Source organism: Benincasa hispida, chromosome 9 (assembly GCF_027475165.1).
Source record: "Benincasa hispida cultivar pf3 chromosome 9, pf3_genome.v1.1, whole genome shotgun sequence".
Classification (NCBI taxonomy): domain Eukaryota; kingdom Viridiplantae; phylum Streptophyta; class Magnoliopsida; order Cucurbitales; family Cucurbitaceae; genus Benincasa; species Benincasa hispida.
Genome location: NC_143486.1, coordinates 76,403,616 through 76,422,395, shown reverse-complemented (window position 1 = coordinate 76,422,395; position 18,780 = coordinate 76,403,616). Strand labels below are relative to the sequence as shown.

The 18,780-nt window shown below is 32.3% G+C and overlaps 1 protein-coding gene and 1 pseudogene across 1 annotated transcript; one reads left to right on the top strand and one right to left on the bottom strand.

Moving 5' to 3' along the window:
• Nucleotides 1-5,456: 5,456 nt before the first annotated feature.
• Nucleotides 5,457-6,576, top strand: LOC150034077 (serine/threonine-protein phosphatase 7 long form homolog; annotated as a pseudogene).
• Nucleotides 6,577-12,016: 5,440 nt separating this feature from the next.
• LOC120085509 (Leucine-rich receptor-like protein kinase family protein) lies at nucleotides 12,017-16,427 on the bottom strand. The gene is made up of 2 exons (XM_039041521.2): nucleotides 13,400-16,427; nucleotides 12,017-12,603 (listed from the first exon to the last, which is right to left on the bottom strand). The coding sequence occupies exons 1-2, from the start codon at nucleotides 15,948-15,950 to the stop codon at nucleotides 12,206-12,208; spliced, it is 2,949 nt and encodes a 982-aa protein (XP_038897449.1). The 5' UTR covers nucleotides 15,951-16,427; the 3' UTR covers nucleotides 12,017-12,205.
• Nucleotides 16,428-18,780: the final 2,353 nt, after the last annotated feature.

The window sequence follows — 18,780 nt, the reverse complement described above, 5'->3', positions numbered from 1 at the left end:
TCGTCGTAGACGATAACAGTAACAAGGTGAAGCTAATTTAAAGGCACACGAAGACAACAGTAACAATAGTAACAAGGGGTAAGCGTCAAGGGGGTCGTCTTTAACTTCATGTAAACTTCTATTTTGAAATTAAAGAACTAATTTCTCCTTTTCTAAAGTAGACTCTACCATATACATGACTTCTATTTTTTCATTTGTAGAGGGACGTACTACTTATTTATCAAAATTTTATTTTTAATATGGCACAAACTACCCAACAAAACATATAACTAAGCTTAGTAGAAGAAATTTGTTAGTTATAAATTTTTTTAAAAAGATTCAAATCGTGGACCCCGTCCACGAGTTTGGCTTTGACCAAGTCCAACGACGCTAACTGGATTAAAACCTAATCGTGTATTGGGTACACAATTATCCTTTACCCAAAGCCTACCTTATTTTTTTTGAATACTTTGCATTGGATTTTTTTTTTAAAAAAAAATTGTGATTAGGAAAACAATTTAGGGAAATATAGTGGTTCTGAAACTATTTAGAAATCTATGGTTGTTTTAGAGTTTTCGAAGCGAAGATTTTGTGTAAAATATTTTGTCGAGGGTTCAACCCTCGACCTGTCGAAAATTAAAGAAGAGACCCTCGACCTAAAGGAAATTAAAGGAAGAGGAGAAAATTTGAAGAAGAGAACCCTTGACCGATCGAAAATTAAAGAAGAAACGCTCGACCTAAAGGAAATTAAAGAATCGTTTAGTAATTATACATGATCGCACACAATCGTTTAGTAAATTACAATGTGATCATTTAGTAATTATATACGATCGTACACAATCGTTTAGTAAAATTACTATGTGATCGTTTAGTAATTCTTTATTACCGTAACAATAGGTGCAAACTTCCGAAAAGAACAAGTGAACGATGAGCAACTTCTTTATTAGACAATAGGAATCAAATAAGATTAATCGGTCACTTACGAGACGCTAAACTATTGTTTACAACCTCCCAATGATCGCTCAGTATGACTAAACGATCGCTTACTAAATCCTCCGCGATCAGCCACAAACTCCTACACGATCGCTTAACTATTACTATCACACGATCGTCTTCTCAGAACTTATACGATCGTCTACCAAGTGCTACATGATCCCTGAGCTTTACTACACGATCGCCTAGTGAAAATAAACGATGAACAGCACGCTGCGATGGCTTCTCCACGACAGCGTTTGCCGAACTCCCATTCTCGAGAGCTCTCTTTACTCACTACATGATCGCCTACAAACTCCTACACGATCGCTTAGCTATTACAATTAGACGATCGCCTTCGCAAAACCTATACGATCACCTACCTTTTACTATACGATCGTCTACCAAGTGCTACACAATCGCTGAGCTTTACTACACGATCGCCTAGTGGAAAGACACAATGAGTGGCACGCTGCGATGACTTTAAAATGATTCCAAATCTCTGTAGCACGCGTTAGAGTGAGTTGAACCCTCGACCTCCTTTAAAACAATCTGAATCTCTGCAGCATGTCAGTGTCTCGTTCGTCTCATCCATTTAATTTTCCCAACATCGAACCCGTGGGTCAAGTTTTGAAAACTCGACCTTTAAGCTTATAACCCCCTTTCTCTCCTCTCATTTTCTCACATTTTCTCACTGCCTTCGTTCCTCATTCTCACTGCCTTCGTTCTCTCATTCTCACTGCCTTCAGTCTCTCATTTTCTCACATTTTCTCACTACCTTCGTTCTCTCATTCTCACTACCTTCAGCCTCTCATTTTCTCATATTTTCTCACTGCCTTCATTCTCTCATTCTCACTGCCTTCAGCCTTCGTTCTCTCATTCTCACTTCCTTCAGCAAATCTTCTTCTTCTCCCACATTCGTTCATTAAATTTTGAGGTTTGCACCTTTACCATACAAAATTTAATTTTTTTTAAAGAACTATATATTTTGTTTCTATTCTCATACTATTATATTATTTTTATAGTTTTTGTTGCTGTTTGGGAAACAAAGAACAAAAAAGGTAAAGTTAAATTTGTGAGTTTACTATTTATTTATTACTAGTTTTATTATATTTAGTAGATCTATCATGTTGAATTCAATAATATTTACATATTGATGTTGGTAGTTCTTTCTCCATTAGTGTTAATCTTAGTAGTTGTTATTAGTGTTAATCTTATGGTTGGGATGTTATACCAACCTATTAATCTTATTTATATTTTGTTTGTTTTTGTTTGTATTTAAGTATAGTTTATTGTTATGTTTAAAAAGTTTATGTTTATGCTTTAATATTTTTAGTTTAATACAATATTATTATGATTTTTTGAAATATATTTCTTATGATATTTGATTTTCTTAGTATTAACTTTGAAAATATAGTTTAAAATAGTCTGAAAAAGAATAATTTGTTGTTATGTTTAAAAATGGTTATAAAAAGTTTAATTTATTATTATGTTTAAAAATGGTTATAAAAATTTTAATTTATTGTTATATTTAAAAAGTTGATGTTTATAAACCTTAAAAAAGTTTATGTTTATAAATTAAAAAAGTTTAATATTTTTAGTTTAATTTCTTATGATATTTGAAAGGTTTTATTTGTTGTTATGTTTAAAAATAGTTATAAAAAGTTTAATTTATTGTGATGTTTAAAAATAGTTTTAAAAAGTTTACCTTATTGTGATTTCTATTGTGATTTTTTAAATATATTTATTATATTTCTTATTGTGATTTTTCTTCTGGTTTGTTTTTGTTTAAGTTTGATAATTAGTAGAACAATTATTAATATATTGTTTGTCTTTTTTTTTTTTTTTTAGAAAATGGCGGACAAATACTTGGGATTTTTGTTGTTTACAAATGGTAATATAATTGATGGTATTGATGGAGTTGACTATGACCAACCACCAAGTGGGAGTTTTAGCATAAATGTGAACAGTGGAATTGTATTTGAAAAATTCATTGAAATGGTTGTGATATCACTTAGTGTAGATATGGGAACAAATCAGTTAGAAATAATATATAAACATCCTAATCTAGAACCATCAGATCAATAAGGTTTATGTCATTCCCTATTCCGAATGCACAAACTATGAACTTGATGTTCTCAATCGCGATGCCACTGTCGAATTTAGTGTATTTGTATGTAAATGTAAATAGGATAGGGGTGGATATAAACTTGAATACACCATTTTTTCGGTTTGAAGATCCAACTGAATATATTGATCCTGATCCGGAGTCAGTTGCATCGCCATGTGATAATAAAGATATGGCGGCTAACAACCAGTATAGAGATTTCAGAACTGAAACAAACAATGAATTTGAAGAGTTGGATTTTGATGGTCGTGAACATAAGTTACTTTCATATATATTCAATGATTTAGATATGAATGTACTGGATAGCATTCGAGAACATGACCTAATTGTAGCCCCTGTGGATGTTGACCATACTTGGTTGTATAAAGGGATGATTTGTCAGGACAAAGAAATGCTATAACACGCGGTCAAATGTTTTGCTATTAAATGTCACGCACCATATGAGGTTGTGGAATCGACACCGACGATTTGGACAAGTGGGTGTAAGAAGTGGGAGGAAGGTTGCAAGTGGAGACTTCGTGCAATAAAGAAACAATCGCATGGCTTATTCGAGATCATTAAGTACGATGAGCAACATACATGTTTTTATTTAGAACTGAGTCAAAGTCATGTGCAATTGGATTCATCAATGATTGCACTAGAGTTCTGTGATGCCGTAAGAGAAAAACCATCTATCAGCGTAGCACAACTGTAGTCCGACATCAAATCAAAGTTTGGATATCATGTTCCTTACCATAGGGTATGGGAAGGAAAAAGAAAAGTGTTGGCTAAAGTGTTCGATGATTGGGATGAGTCTTACAAATTGTTACCCAGGTGGTTGTCTATGGTTAAACAGACCAATCCCGGAACACATGTAGAGTAGAGAGTGAAAGAAACGCTTACTGAAGGCCATGTTATCCTAACTTTTGTATTTTGGGCATTTGGTCCTTGTATAGAAGCTTTTGATAAATTTCGGCCGATAATTCAGATAGATGGTACACACTTGTATGGAAAATATCGAGTAAAATTACTGATTGCTATATCAGCTGACTCGAACGGGCATATTCTTCCACTTGCATTTGTCGTTGCTGATGAAGAGTCCATAGACTCGTAGGGATGGTTCCTAAAACACTTGAGAGAAATTGTAACACACGAAGAAGTGTGTTTAATTTCAGATCGACATGCTAGCATAATCGCAATAGTGAACAATCCAGCAAATGGTTGGACGGGACCAAAATGTCACCATCATTTCTGCTTACGCCATATCGTCAGCAACTTTAATAAAAAATTTAATACATTGAAAAATTATGTTTATCGTGTCGGGTGTCAATTTCAAATTCGGAAGTTCAATAAAGTAATTGAAGATATCAAAGGAATAATTCTGAGCTGTCTGGGTTTTTTTTACAACATTGATTTAGAGCAATGGACTCAAACACATGAAGGAGGGTTTAGATATGGGTGGATAACGACAAATCTATAGAGTGCAAAAAAAGTCCTCAAACGAGAAAACCAGTTAGACCACAAAGTTCAAGTTATCACAACGAGATGGATTGGACAGAACCAGTCACTCAACAACGATGTAGATTTTGTAATCAGTTAGGTCATAATCGAAGAAAGTGTCCTTCGTTACTAAAACGGACTCCAGATAGTTAGGGATTGAGAAATAAATATTTTTTTATTATATATTCAATTTATTGTATATTCAATTTTTTTATTATAATTTATTGTATATTCAATTTTTTTTTAATTGTAATCTATAAAGTTGTAAATTATTCTTTTAATTGAGAAATAAATACTCATTTTATCATGTATATTTAATTAAGTGTAGATACTTTTATTGTATATTCAATTTTTTTTATTGTAATTTATAAAGTTGTACATTATTATTTTAATTAAGTTGTACATTATTTAATTGAGAAATAAATGATTTTTTTATCATGTATATTTAATTTAGTTAATTAAGTTGTACATTATTATTCTAATTGAAAAATAAATATTTTTTTTAATTGAGAAATAATTTTTTTTTCTTTCAGATCATAGCTTTAAACCCAAGACTTGTTGATCCTGATATTTTGTACGACCAGTCCATTCATCGATCATCTGTTGTATGGCGAGATCATACTACTGGAGAAATATCTTGCAGGCGTCGAGAGGCAGTTCTCCAGCGTACTATCCCACTCTACCCTTGAATACTAGGGTTACTCCGCACATCTAGATTCTATGGGTTGCCAAATTGGGATTTATTTAGTTGAACTGGCATCTGATCACAGCCTTGGTCGAGAGATGGAAACTTGAGATGCATATATTTCATATATCTGTTGGAGAGTGCACTATCACTGTACAAGACATAGAAGTGTTGTTGGGATTACCTGTTGACGGTGAGCCGATCACCAGAGTGATGTACGATGACTGGTCACAAGTTTGTCAACTATACCTCGGTGTGACCCCACCTGCCAACAAAATTAAAGGATCGAGGTTAAGTTTGATATGGTTAGGAACACAATTCCATGAGCTCGCAGATGATACAAACGAGGAAACTGTCATAATATATGCGCGAGCATATATACTACAAATGATGGGTAGAAGTCTGTTTTCCGACAAATCAAGTCATTTTGTTTACTTTATGTTCTTGCCACTATTAGCTATCCTCTATGATGCGGGGTGATATTCGTGGGGTGGAGCATGTTTGGCATGGTTGTATAAACAACTATGCAAAGCAACAAGACCTGAGGTTCATGAGATAGCTCGGCCTCTCATTATTTTGCAACTATGGGTTTGGGAGCAATTTCCAACAATAGCTCCACAGCTACAACATGTCAATGATACTCAGTTAGTTGGACGAGCCTACGGTTCTCGATATGTTATTTTAATTCAATTTCATTTTTAAATTACTGATCTAGTTAATTTAAAATCTAAATTATCAATTTAAAAATTTAGATGGAGAGACAAATTTTGTGTGACTAGGACAACCGCACATGTAGTCAGCTAGTACAAATACATGTTTGATCTGCTTCAACCTGATCAGGTACATTAACATTGAACCAAATTGATTGTTTTATACACATTTTTATTGTATTTGTCTTTAATGTTCTCCAATATAATATTTTGTGTTTCAGGTTATTTGGAAGCCGTACAAAATTATTATGCATACTTTGCACAATTTCTCTACGAATGGTCAAAACATATTGCGGACGATGAGTCCTCTCATATGTTTTCACATTGGTGAGTGGCATCTTCCTGACAGGGTAATGAGACAATTTGATTTCCAGCAGGATGTCCCATCGCCTTGTAATACCGAACCCCTACGGCATGATATCGACTTAAGGACTATAAATTGGTCCAAAAAAGTTGCAGATTTGGTAGTGCGATGGCACTATCGTGCAAGGTTTATTGCAGTGGGGCCTATTGAACAGTTTGACAGTGATGTCACTCAAGACCACATTCATTGGTATAATAATATCACAAGGTGCTACATCACTCGTCTGGGAGCAGCTATGGGTCATATGGTAAATGAATGAATATTATCTAATTATTTTTAATTTAAATTTATTTTAAATATTATCTAATTGTTTTATAATTCACAGAGATCGAACAATAGTAGACTCCATGATGTTGCGAATGATCCGAATTAGGTTTTTGCTATATGTAGTGACAACCAAAGCTATATGGAGGAGATACATTATATGCAATGTTCGAGGTATTTTCTCTACCCCTTCTTACCCTGAAAAAACAGGGGCACCTTGCGTCCTTGAACCGTATAAGAAGTTTTCTCCTCGTACGGCTCGAGGAAATTCAAAGTTATGTATAGAATTCTAATTAATGTCAAATAGATCCATAGATTATTAAAACATTCATGATCTGGATGTGAATGAGTCGAATTACTTATCCCTTGGTCTATTAGTGAACTATCTCTCCAGGGATTGTGAAAGATGTTCCACTAGAAATATTCTTGTTATTGCTTCGACCCATATTCCCCAAAAAGTGGATCCCGCTCTAATAGCTCCGAATAAATTAAATACATGCATTAAAATACGAAGGCTTCTTATTCCACAACAACGAAAGCACTTTTTCACTCTTTCATATACTAGGGGATTTCACTTGGAAAAGAAAATGTTCCATACTAATGGATTCGGTTCCATAACCATGGGTTCCAATGTACGAGATCTTGTAGCACTTACCAATGAGGCCCTATCGATTAGTATTACGCAGAAGAAATCAATTATAGACACTAATATAATTAGATCTGCTCTTCATAGACAAACTTGGGATTTGCGATCCCAGGTAAGATCGGTTCAGGATCATGGGATCCTTTTCTATCAGATAGGAAGGGCTGTTGCACAAATATACCTATTGTTCTTCTAGACGTAGAGGACCTATTCAGGAAGAGGATGAGTTTGATGAGGTTGCCCCTAATGTAGAAGAGTTACCCCTATGATGCAAACTCAGAGTCAAACTAATTATGTTAGTCCGATGATGATGATGTCAGCATTTGGTTCAGGACATTATGAAGCTAGTTCCTCGCCTTCATATGTGCATGGACATGGTCGTGGTCGTGGAGAGCATAATGAATATTTATATTATGAAGCTCCTGCAGATGTATCAGAGCAACATCAAGAAGAACCAGAGTAACCTCAAGTTCGAAGTCAATGACGACAACCAGCTCGAAATCGACGACGTCCGCCTTGTGGGATACATTGATTTTTGTAATTATTTTTATATAAATGAGATACTTTAATTTACACTTTTTTATTTTTATAAGATATTATTTTTTTTAATTTGTTCTTTTTAGAGTTAAGTTAAATAAAATATTTTTAGAAATTGTTTTTATAAAATGAAAATTTTTTAAAAAAAAAGGTATAGGTCAAATTTTCAATACTCGACATATTAAAAAAAACAACCATATTTATAAAATGAATTTACAAAAAAAAATAAAAAAAGGTACAGGTCGATGGTCGAATTTTCAACATGACATATTAAAAAAATAACCATTTTTTGTAAATAGTTTCAAAACTACAATATTTTTATAAATTGTTTTTAAAACTACAATATTATTTTAATTTTTCCACTCTATTTTTGTAAATTCTTTCCCATCTACCCATTTTCGTCATTAGTTTCAAAAACCACAATATTCTTGAACTTTATCCATTTTAATCCCTAAATTCAAATCTTCTCCAACATAAAATCGAAAATTAAAATTGAACCAAGCAAAACAATTCAATTATTTAAATTTTTGTCTCAGAAATTTCAAAATTAAAAGAAATAAAAATCAAATAATTTAAAATACATTTGAGTTTAGCTAGAACTCGGATGTTACAACTCCAATATTAAAGATTAATTGTGTATGTGTGTTTATGTGTGTCTCTCTTATATATATAATTTGACACATTGACCACTAAGTAAAGTTTAAACGCTTGTCCTTAAATAAGTCAATAAGAAATATATAGAGAATATATTGATTCATTGAACGTATTTGCCATCAATTTGCAACAAACTAAGTGCATTATCAGAGTTGACTAATTATACAGAAACTGTGGATGGGCTTCCATTTGGTTATACAAATAACTCCACAATTAATTGAAAATGAATGGATCTCTTTTTTCTTTTTAAAACAATAATAAATAACATCTCCAAATCACGACATACATTATTACATTACAAAACATTGATTTTGGATAATCACGAACAAATTATGATACTTTTTGAGTGATTTTAAATTTATTATTTAATTTTGAATGATTGTTTTAAAGGAAAAGAAATACTTCTAAATATACCCATATGTCATTGTTAATTATAAATAGTGATAGGATATTGATACATGTCTGTCAATATTATCACTATCACGGATAGACGTGATATTTTGTTATATTTGTAAATAAATCGACTCATTTTATTATAAAAAAATATATTTTACTATTTAATCTTTTAAAGAAAAAAATTATACCCCTAAACCTTAAGAGTTGAATTTCATATAAAACTCCCGACTAAAAGTTATATTCATTTAAATTCTAAAGTTTTATGTGGTGTAAATTTAGACAATTCTTTAGTGAATTTTAACTATTTCCACTCGTTTCCATTTAAAGTCACCTCATAATCTTCTAGATAAAATTATTATTTTTCAAAGTCATGTCTGTTGTGATTATGCCCTAAACCCTCGTAGTTATATGTTATTTAAAATAATGGTTGATTATTTTATATATGCAATAATCCATTAAAAAAAGATTCAGGGTTATTTTATGTAACTTTAAACATGTATGTAATTGATATACAGATTGATCATGTTTAAGTAATAGCATAAATGGTTCGTAGTATATGAATAAGATTGCGTGGCTTATCCTAGTGATTTTGCGGTCACGACCCACATTGTAATTGTTACAATAGTTGTAAAATGTTACAAGCAATTTGATCCTAATCGTTCATGTGGAGACATATTAGTGGGGATATCCTATATAAAGAATTTGTATATGATCGGACCAGAATGATTAATCTCTTTTCATAACACCATTGATTGAAGAGTTTAACATTTCATAGGATGACCATAGGTAACTTAACCTTAATCCTGAGTAAATTGTGAATTCCTGCCTATGAGAGCAATCATTTGATATATATGGGTGAGAGTGACCAGATTTGCGGACTTATTAAGCCTACCATTTTGGAAATTTGTCCGAGTAGGGAGCTAGGGAACATAGCTTCACAAGATGGAACCCACTTCTTCCCGTCTTTAGGGTAAGTAGATGAATTTCTACTTTGGCTGATTTCGGGTCTTAAACAATGAGACATCACCCTCTCACTAGACCAAGAAGGATTAATTTATAGTTGGGCTATAAACTGTTTGTTCATTAGAGGGATTAGGGGTGTACAAAAAATCCGATGTCCCGAAAAAATCGATCAACCCAACCTAACTCGTGCGTTTTGGTTGAGTTATCAACTCATTTCGTTTGGGTTGGGTTCAAATGAATGAAAATTTTATGGGTTGGATTGGTTCATAGGTTCACCTAATATAATCGAAACCAATCCGAACCAACCCAAATTTATTATTAACTTTTAAATATTTTTTATTACTTATAACACAATTATTTATACATATGTTGATTTTGATTTTAATTCTAATATTTTTTAAATAATTTATTTTTCAACAACTTTTAAAAGTAGTTTATTTGCATTTAGAAAGAAAATTTTCACTATATAAATTGAAATTGAGTTGTTAATTTTAATTCAATATATGAAAATAATTAAATTATATTTTTATATATTTACGTTTTGTTTTTTTTAGAACAAAATTTTAAATAAATGACTCGATTAACCCGAACCAACCTAACTCAAATATTTCATGGTTGAGTTGGGTTCATTTTTTAATAAATGTTATTTGGGTTGAAAAAATTTACAACCAAAACAATTGGGTTGGGTCTAGAAAGTCTTTCAACCCAACCCAACCCATGAATACCCCTAAGAGGGATTAGTGGTACTTAAGAAGTTAGATATAATATAGAGGTAAACGGTATTTTAACACAACTGTAATTATGAGCAATTCATGAAGGGTCGACTTACTATTGATTGGTTATATCATGGACATAGAAATATATCTGCAGTGCGAAAATTGTAGTTGTGAGTCTTTAGTGGAGTGGCTTGCGGTTAATGAATGTTGATTAATTTAATTAAAGAGTTTAATTACTTAATCTCGTGTCTTTGGAGCTTCTAATTTGTAGGTTAATAAGGTCACATTGCTAGGTCATTGAGGTAAAAATAATAATCGATTAATTTTGGATTAATTTGAATTGTTCAAATTAAATAAGGAAATCAGTTGTATAAGATATAACTAATATAATGTATATAGATACATTATAGTATATAGTTAATTATAAATATGTTTTATAATTAATACTATATAAGAGATAAGTAAATATTTTAACATGATTCAAATTGATATAATGTATATAGATACATTACAATCCAAAGTTAATTTTGAATAAATTCAAAATTATATTTTATAATATGGGAGAGATAAATATTTGAATAAGATTCAAATGTTATTTATATGAATAAGATTCATATAAAACTATAGGTTAAAATTAATATGAATGATATTCATATAAAATGTAGAGATAAGTAAAAAAAAAAAAAAAAAATACAGAAATATGGAAGATGCAAAATCATTCATGTATATTGATATCATCCATTTGATTTCAACATTTCTCTCTAGTGTCACGTTAATCTTGCATTTGAAGAAGTCTCATATATGTGTGAAAATAATGTATTGACAATTTTAAAATTGGATCCTAATAAAGGTTCTAAATTTCGTTTAGAGTTTTAGTTGATAGAATTATTACTTTGAAGTTTTAAGTGACACAACTCTAGAAGTTTCAACTTTTTCCAAATAAATTATTAAGCTTATAAACATGAACTTTTACTTATAGTTTTCTTGCATTATTATCTACATTTTAAAAATACTTTTAAAATCAAGCAAAAAATTTTGAAACTAAAAAAAAAGTATGACCTTTTTTTTAAAACCATTTGATAGTTTTTTATTTTTAAAAATTGTGCTAATTTTCTTATAATTTCTTGATAATAGCTTCATTTTTTTTAAGGTAACATTTGAATTCTTAGTCAAATTAAAAAAATTCTAAAAACTTGACGTGAATTTTGAAAACATTCCTACAAAGTATAGAAAGTAGGTAACAAAATAAAAAAGTCAATAATTTGAAGTCATAGTTATAAGCGTAATTTTCAAAACTAAAAAAGAAAAAAAAAAAAGAAAAAAAAATCAAACATAATCTTAAAAACTTGATTTTGTTTTTGAAATTTGGCATAAAATTGAGATGTATACTTTATAATAAATTATGAAGAAACAATTATACTTTTGAAAAGAAAAAAAAAATACTTTTTTTATAGTATAATAGATATGAATACGAGAGATATGAACTTCCAATCTCAAAAATTAACATTAGATGAAGAGAAGTTAAATGCATCACCAAGATCATAACTTCCTCGATTATTTAAAAACATTTTTATACAACATCAAAGAGCCCATTTGACCCTTCAATTTAAATCTACAAAAAGAGGGAGAAAAAGAAAAGGCTTACATTTGACCTAATGAACTAACTTTGCTTCTTGAAGCAACCAAACAAGATAATTAGTAGCTAAGCTTAAGATCTAGAGACTAATCTTGTTAACATCCAAAGATAATTCCTTCTTAACAGTCCCAACATCTTTGGTAATGAGAATCCCAAGTAAGCCACATGGTTGAGCTTCTTCAAGCATTTGAACCACACTTCTCATTGTGGGTCTTAAAGTGGGAAGCCTTGCTGTACATAAAATTGCAATTCTTAATACCTTTATTGCATCTTCTTTAAATGCATCTGGAATTCTTGAATCTACCAAACTTAATACACTTTCTCTTGTCTTCAAATTTTTTGATACCCATTGCACAATCTCCTTGTTCTCTCCATACTCTGTCTCTATTGCTTTTTTTCCACTCACTAACTCCATCAATACCACTCCAAAACTATATACGTCGCTCTTTTCGTCGACTTTGTATGTGTATCCATATTCTGCATTAACATTAATTCATCGTTGAATATATCCACCAAAATGCATATTGAACCGAGTAACAACAGTGACAACAGACCGAGTTTACCATGTGTTTAGAATAACTTGGAAAAAATGCTTTTTTTTTTCAAACAAAATCAAATTTTCTATAAATTGTAGTGAAAAAGTCAATAATTTAAAGCTTTTTGAATCAGATGATAAAATTGTTTTTTTTAATCTTAATAAACAACATTATATCACTAATCAATCCAAAAGATTCACTTGATGGATAAGATTATGGATGTTTAATTATTTCTTCTTCCATCAACCATAGAACCCAAACAAATTAGTTACAGTAAATTTAAAGTATATCAATACTTAAATGAATAATAAATTAAAACAATACTTTGGTTTCGTATCACACACCTTAAATAATCAAGGACATGTTTGAAAGTGATTATATAATTTTAAAACCATTATGAATTTTTAATGATTCAAACGTAATTTCGATGAAATGAAAATTAGATTTAAAGTTTAGAATTAAATATCAAAATAATCTCAACGGATTAATGCATGAAGTGATTTTGAAATCATTAAAATTACTTTTGTATTTTTTGAATATTCCAAAAAAATAATTTTAACTATTTTAGAATCACTCACAAACATGGTCTTTCTAAATGATTTTTTAGAACAAGAGTGATTTTAACAATATTAAAATAATTATCAAAATATCCATTTTTTTAAAAAAATATTTTCTTCATTAGTTATTCCTTGTAGATTATTAAGTTGATAGATGGATTACGGTAAATTTAAGTTTACCTGGTGCGATGTAGCCCGGGGTGCCTGCAATGACATGGCTGGTCTCATTGAGCCCAGTTGTGTGAAGAATTTTTGCAAGCCCAAAATCCGCGATTCTTGGCTTCAAAAATTCATCCAAAAGTATGTTACTAGACTTAACATCCCGGTGGATCACCGGCCGGTCACAGCCGTGATGAAGATACTCCAGTCCCTTCGCCGCTCCGACGGCTATTTCATATCTTGTTTCCCAATCCAACTCCATTTTTCTCGACGTATGAAGTCTGTCCCATAAGCTTCCATTTGGCATATATTCATACACCAACAGGCTTGAAACCTCGCTCGTGATACTGCAGTACAGCTTCACCACGTTTACATGGCGGATCGAGCTCAGAGTTTTCACCTCTGAGTCAAATTCCGACGACTTCGTTCTCTGTTTCACCAGAATCGGCGATGAACTTCGGTAATTCTTCTTCTTCTCCTCGTATGGATTGGTGTTCCAAATGTGCTTCACGGCGAACTCTTTCCCGTTTCCCACCGTCACTTTGTAAACGTTTCCGGAACCTCCTTTTCCGATTAGATTCTCGTCTTTAATGGAATCGAGAATCTCGTCTTCTGTGAACGTCATTACGTGGAACGATTTTAGGTCCCACGATTCCTCTTTAAGCGATCGATCTCGATCTTTTCCGCTCTTTCTCAAGGTTATGTAGCACCATAGCGTCACGCTGAGAAGAATTAATCCGATGGCGAAACCGATTACGAGTATTCTGACGTCCTTCGATGCGCCGGAGCTCTGTGGACATCGACGTATGAAGTCATCGGCCTCGCTGCAGAGGCCAGGGTTTCCGGCAAAGCTTTCTTTGTAAGCTCCGTTCGAGAGTGCTTGAGGTACTGGACCGGTTAATTGATTGTTGGAAAGATCGAGAAAACTCAATTTCAGATGTGAAAATGTCGAGGGGATTTCACCGGATAGGTCGTTATTGGAGAGATTCAAAGAGTTAAGAACTGGAAGAAACCCTAGCGATGAAGGGATTTGTCCAGAGAAGAAATTCTCCGCCAGATTGATGATACTCAGGGAATTACACAAGCCGATCGTCTCTGGAATCGAACCGGAGAATTTATTCCCCTGCAAATCGAAGCTATCGAGATTCTTCAGGTCACCGATAGTCGTCGGAAGTTCATCGGAGAATTGATTATTGCTCAGGTCAACCGAAGCGAGAGATTTCGCTTGCGAAATCTCCAATGGCAATCGACCTGAGAGTCGATTATTTCCGATGTATAATTCCGAGAGAGCCGCAGCTTGTCCAATATTGGGAGTGATTGAACCTTCCAACTGGTTCGAGGCGAGATCAATTACATTCACGTTCGGTAATCCCCAAATTCCGAACGGGACGACGCCGGTGAGCGAGTTCTGACTGACTCTAAATCGGGTTAAAGTGGAACAATTAGCGTAAGTGGCCGGAATTTCACCGGTGAAATTATTCTGAAGAATTAGAAGCTTCTTCATCGTCCCCATCTTGCACATATCAGGAGGAATCAACCCCGTCAAAAAATTTTCAGATACATCGATGAAATCAAACGCCGTCCAAGAACCAATCGATTGCGGAAGAGGCCCAGTAAGCTTGTTCTTGTAAAGAGACAGATTCACAAGCGACTTGAATTCACCAAACTCCACCGGAATTTCGCCGGTGATTTGATTATCAAACATTTGCAAAGAAACCAGGTTGGTCAAAAACCTCAACTCTGATAAATCCCCATGAATATAATTCAAGGAAGCATCAAAATTCTTAAGCCGGGTAAGATTTCTTAACCCCACCGGAAGTGTTCCCGTTAATTGATTGTTGTATAATTCCAACTGCCATAGCTTCTGCAGCTTCGTAATCTCCAACGGAATAGTCCCTGTTATATAATTATCCGAAACTTCCAAATTAAGAAGCTCCGTGAGATTACCTATAGACCTTGGAATTTCCCCTGTTAAACTGCAATTCGACATGTAAAGCCAAGTAAGCTTCTTCAAATTAGTAACCTCCACAGGAAACGTAGTGTTTTCAAAACCATTATCCCCAATGCTCAACTCAATCAAACCACTCAAATTCCTAACTGATTTCCATGGAAACTTCCCTGAAATCCCACTTGAATTCAAATACAAATACTCCAATTCACTCAAAGAATGTATGTTGGGAAAAGAACCGGAGAAGAAATTGCTACTGAGATCCAAATACTTCAATTTCACACAATTGTTCAAACCTTCGGTGATTTCACCGTACAGGGAATTGGATCGAAGAGCCAGCTTCTCCAAGGCTTGCAATTGGCAAACGGAATCAAACAGAACAACCCCAGATAAGCCCCATTTGGAGAGGTCAATTTCCTTAACGAACCCATCTGAATTACAAGCGATTCCAGTGAAATTGCAGATGGGATTCTGGAGTCCCCAATTGTGGAAGACGTCGGCGTTTGAAGTATGGAGAGAGGATTTGAGTTTGGTTAGGATTTGACGTTGGTCGTCGGATTTGATTACAGGGAGAAAGGAGGTGGAAATTAGAGTGAGAAAACAGAGGAAATGTAGAGACGACATGTCGTGAAAGTCACGGAAGAAGAAGAGAACACAAAATAGAGTTTTGTTCTGTGTATGGAAATGGAAGAAGGGAAGTTAGGTGGAAGAAGTGGTAGTAGAGAAAAACGAAGACCGACCGACGAAAAAAACCAAAATTTGAAACACAAACTACAGTGTGAGGGAAAAGGGGATGAAGATTCGATTATTTAAATGGAAGAGGTGAATTAAATTAGAAGAAATGAAAGGGAAAAAAAAAAGGGAGAAAACGACCAAAAGGTTAAATGGATTTGGGTGAAGGTTTTGTTTTTCTAGAACAACTTTTTGTTTGATTCTGTAGTACAACTCTCTGCTTTCCAGTTTCCATGAAACTGGACGAAGCAGTCACTGTAATTCGAAAACTGGTTGGTAAAATTTTTAATGTTTATCTCAAGTGGCAGATTTCAGAGTTGCCACGTCATCCAAATTCAAATCAAAATATATTTTTTACTTTTTTTTGGTTTAAATTTTAGAAAAGATACCCATGTCCATCCCGCCACCAAATTATACAATCATAATTTGAATGTAGCAATTTTTGCCAATCCGCTTTTTCTAAATATTTTAATACTAGATACTAGAGGTGAGAAAGGATGTAGAAAAATAGGTGATGTCCAAGATGCACCCAAGTATTACCCTAAATTGTATAAAAAAAATACTTTTTTTTTCCTTTCGGGTAATTTTGGAGTTTTTCAATTCAACATTAGTGGGGTCTCGGGCATAAAAAAATAAATTAAAATATTTCAATATATATATATATATATAAGGAGAACTTGCGGTGCGGTAAATTATCATTGGATAATTTGATGGGATGAAAGGTAAGTATTGTCCAAGATGCACCTAAATAATACAAGTTTAGTTAGTTTGCTTTCAATAAATATACTACAAGAACTACCTTTTAAGATATATTATAAATGTAGGGACTAAAATTGGACACATAGAGACTAAAATGGAAAATAGACCAAAATGATATTTTAACCAAATTTTAATCGTTTTCTCAAGAGAAATATCTTGGTCTCGAACGAAAATGTGGATGGAAATTTGTGGGGTGGGGGGAATTAAAACAAACAATAAAAATGGTAATTGTTATTGGTAGCACTTGCAGGATTTAATAATGAAACATATTTTTAAAACATTGCAAATATAGCAAAATCTATCTGTGAGAGACTCCATCGTTGATAGACACCTATTAGTTATATGGTTTATCACTTATAAATTTTGAGAATTTATTATAAATTTTACTATATTTACAATTTCTATTGTATTATATTATATTTATTAATACTTTGGATCAAATTGCTATAAATAGTAAAAGTATTTTTTTTTTTTTTAGCTACAATTGGACCAAGTGAGGTGAGGATTTATACTTACCTATTAGGTTAACCATCCTCAAAAGAAATTACAAGTAATTGAATTATCGATTTTTTTTTCTTTTAATGTAATAAAATTCTACGTCACTATTCCATACAAAGTGTCTGATATTTTATTTCCATGTTTTTCAATTTCCTTATCGCTTAATTTGTTTATTTCCATAATTTTCATTTTATTTCATGTACATCTCAACTCTTGGCTTGTACGGTCAAGAAAATACTATATTTTATTTGAAAAAAAGTGACGTGGGTTTTTAGAATATCCCAATGGCAAGGCTATCAAGTTCTACTCTTTGGGCAAACGACTTAAAGTCAATCTTATCTTTTCTTTTGAATAATCTTTTCTTGTCACTTAATTGATAACACCAAAATTATTAATATACAGTTAATTAAAATTGTAGATTTTTTTTTAACGGTGTTGAATTATCATAAAAGAGAATTGGACCTCACATTTCACAAAATAAACTACTAACAATCAAATATACACTAATCTCATCAAACAAAAGCTCTAAGCAACATAAAACAACAAAAGAAAACATTAGTCTGAACAACTTGAAGAATCAACTAAGAGTTGTAGCACGATATATGTAAAGCTTTTATTCTCGATAAAGATGATAGATAACAACACAACTGTTTGTTAAATATTTCGCCACAAGTGATTATCTACACTAAAATGTAAAGTATTTTTTTTTCTATTAACTAAGAACAAACAGAAAATTCTTTTGTGTTTTAATTATGTTTGTTCTTAATTAATAAAAAAGTACTTCACATTTTAAGAAATTGATTTGAAAGAATTATGTACATTGTTAGAAAATTCTCCAGTTTGTATATGTTCGTAAATGAGCATTAGCAGGTTCCGACGGCACGAAGAATTCAAAAGAATCAAGTATAAAGTAATTGAGTATCGAGTATGACATGAATATGATCGAGTATACACGTGTTGATTGCAGCCATATCGAATGACCATACACCTGGATATCGAGTGACCGTGCATCGAGGAATGAGTGAGGAGCCATCGAGGATCGAGTAACTACATATTGGCAAGAGCACGGTGCATCTCAGGAGCGAATCGGTAAAATCACATACTTATGGTGTAAACGCCACTTTCTATTATTTTCTTACATGTAACTATTTTTCATTTGATTCTTCCAAATGAGGCCATTAGTAAAAATTAAAAAAATAATAATAATAATAAAAATAAAATAAAATAATTTTTTTTAAAAAAAAAAAAATCCTATTAACTTCACTCGTTATATATATCGATGATATTATTTATCCATTAAAAAAGAATAATGAGTTAAAATTGAAATGAGAGAAAATGAAATTGGAAGAGTATGAATAGTACTAAATATGTATAGAAAAAGGTAGGATCTGAATGAAGTTGAAGTTAGAAAAATGGGTCCCACATTCGTGGAAACACACACGCAAATTGTAAGCCGCCATCATTG

What these genes read in the sequence shown, in the direction of transcription:
- LOC120085509 (XM_039041521.2), bottom strand. Translation starts at nt 15,950, where the DNA reads ATGTCGTCTCTACATTTCCTCTGTTTTCTCACTCTAATTTCCACCTCC. An exon ending in CCCGGGCTACATCGCACCAG is followed by an intron (nt 12,604 to 13,399) that starts GTAAACTTAAAT and finishes ATGTTAATGCAG; the next exon opens with AATATGGATACACATACAAA.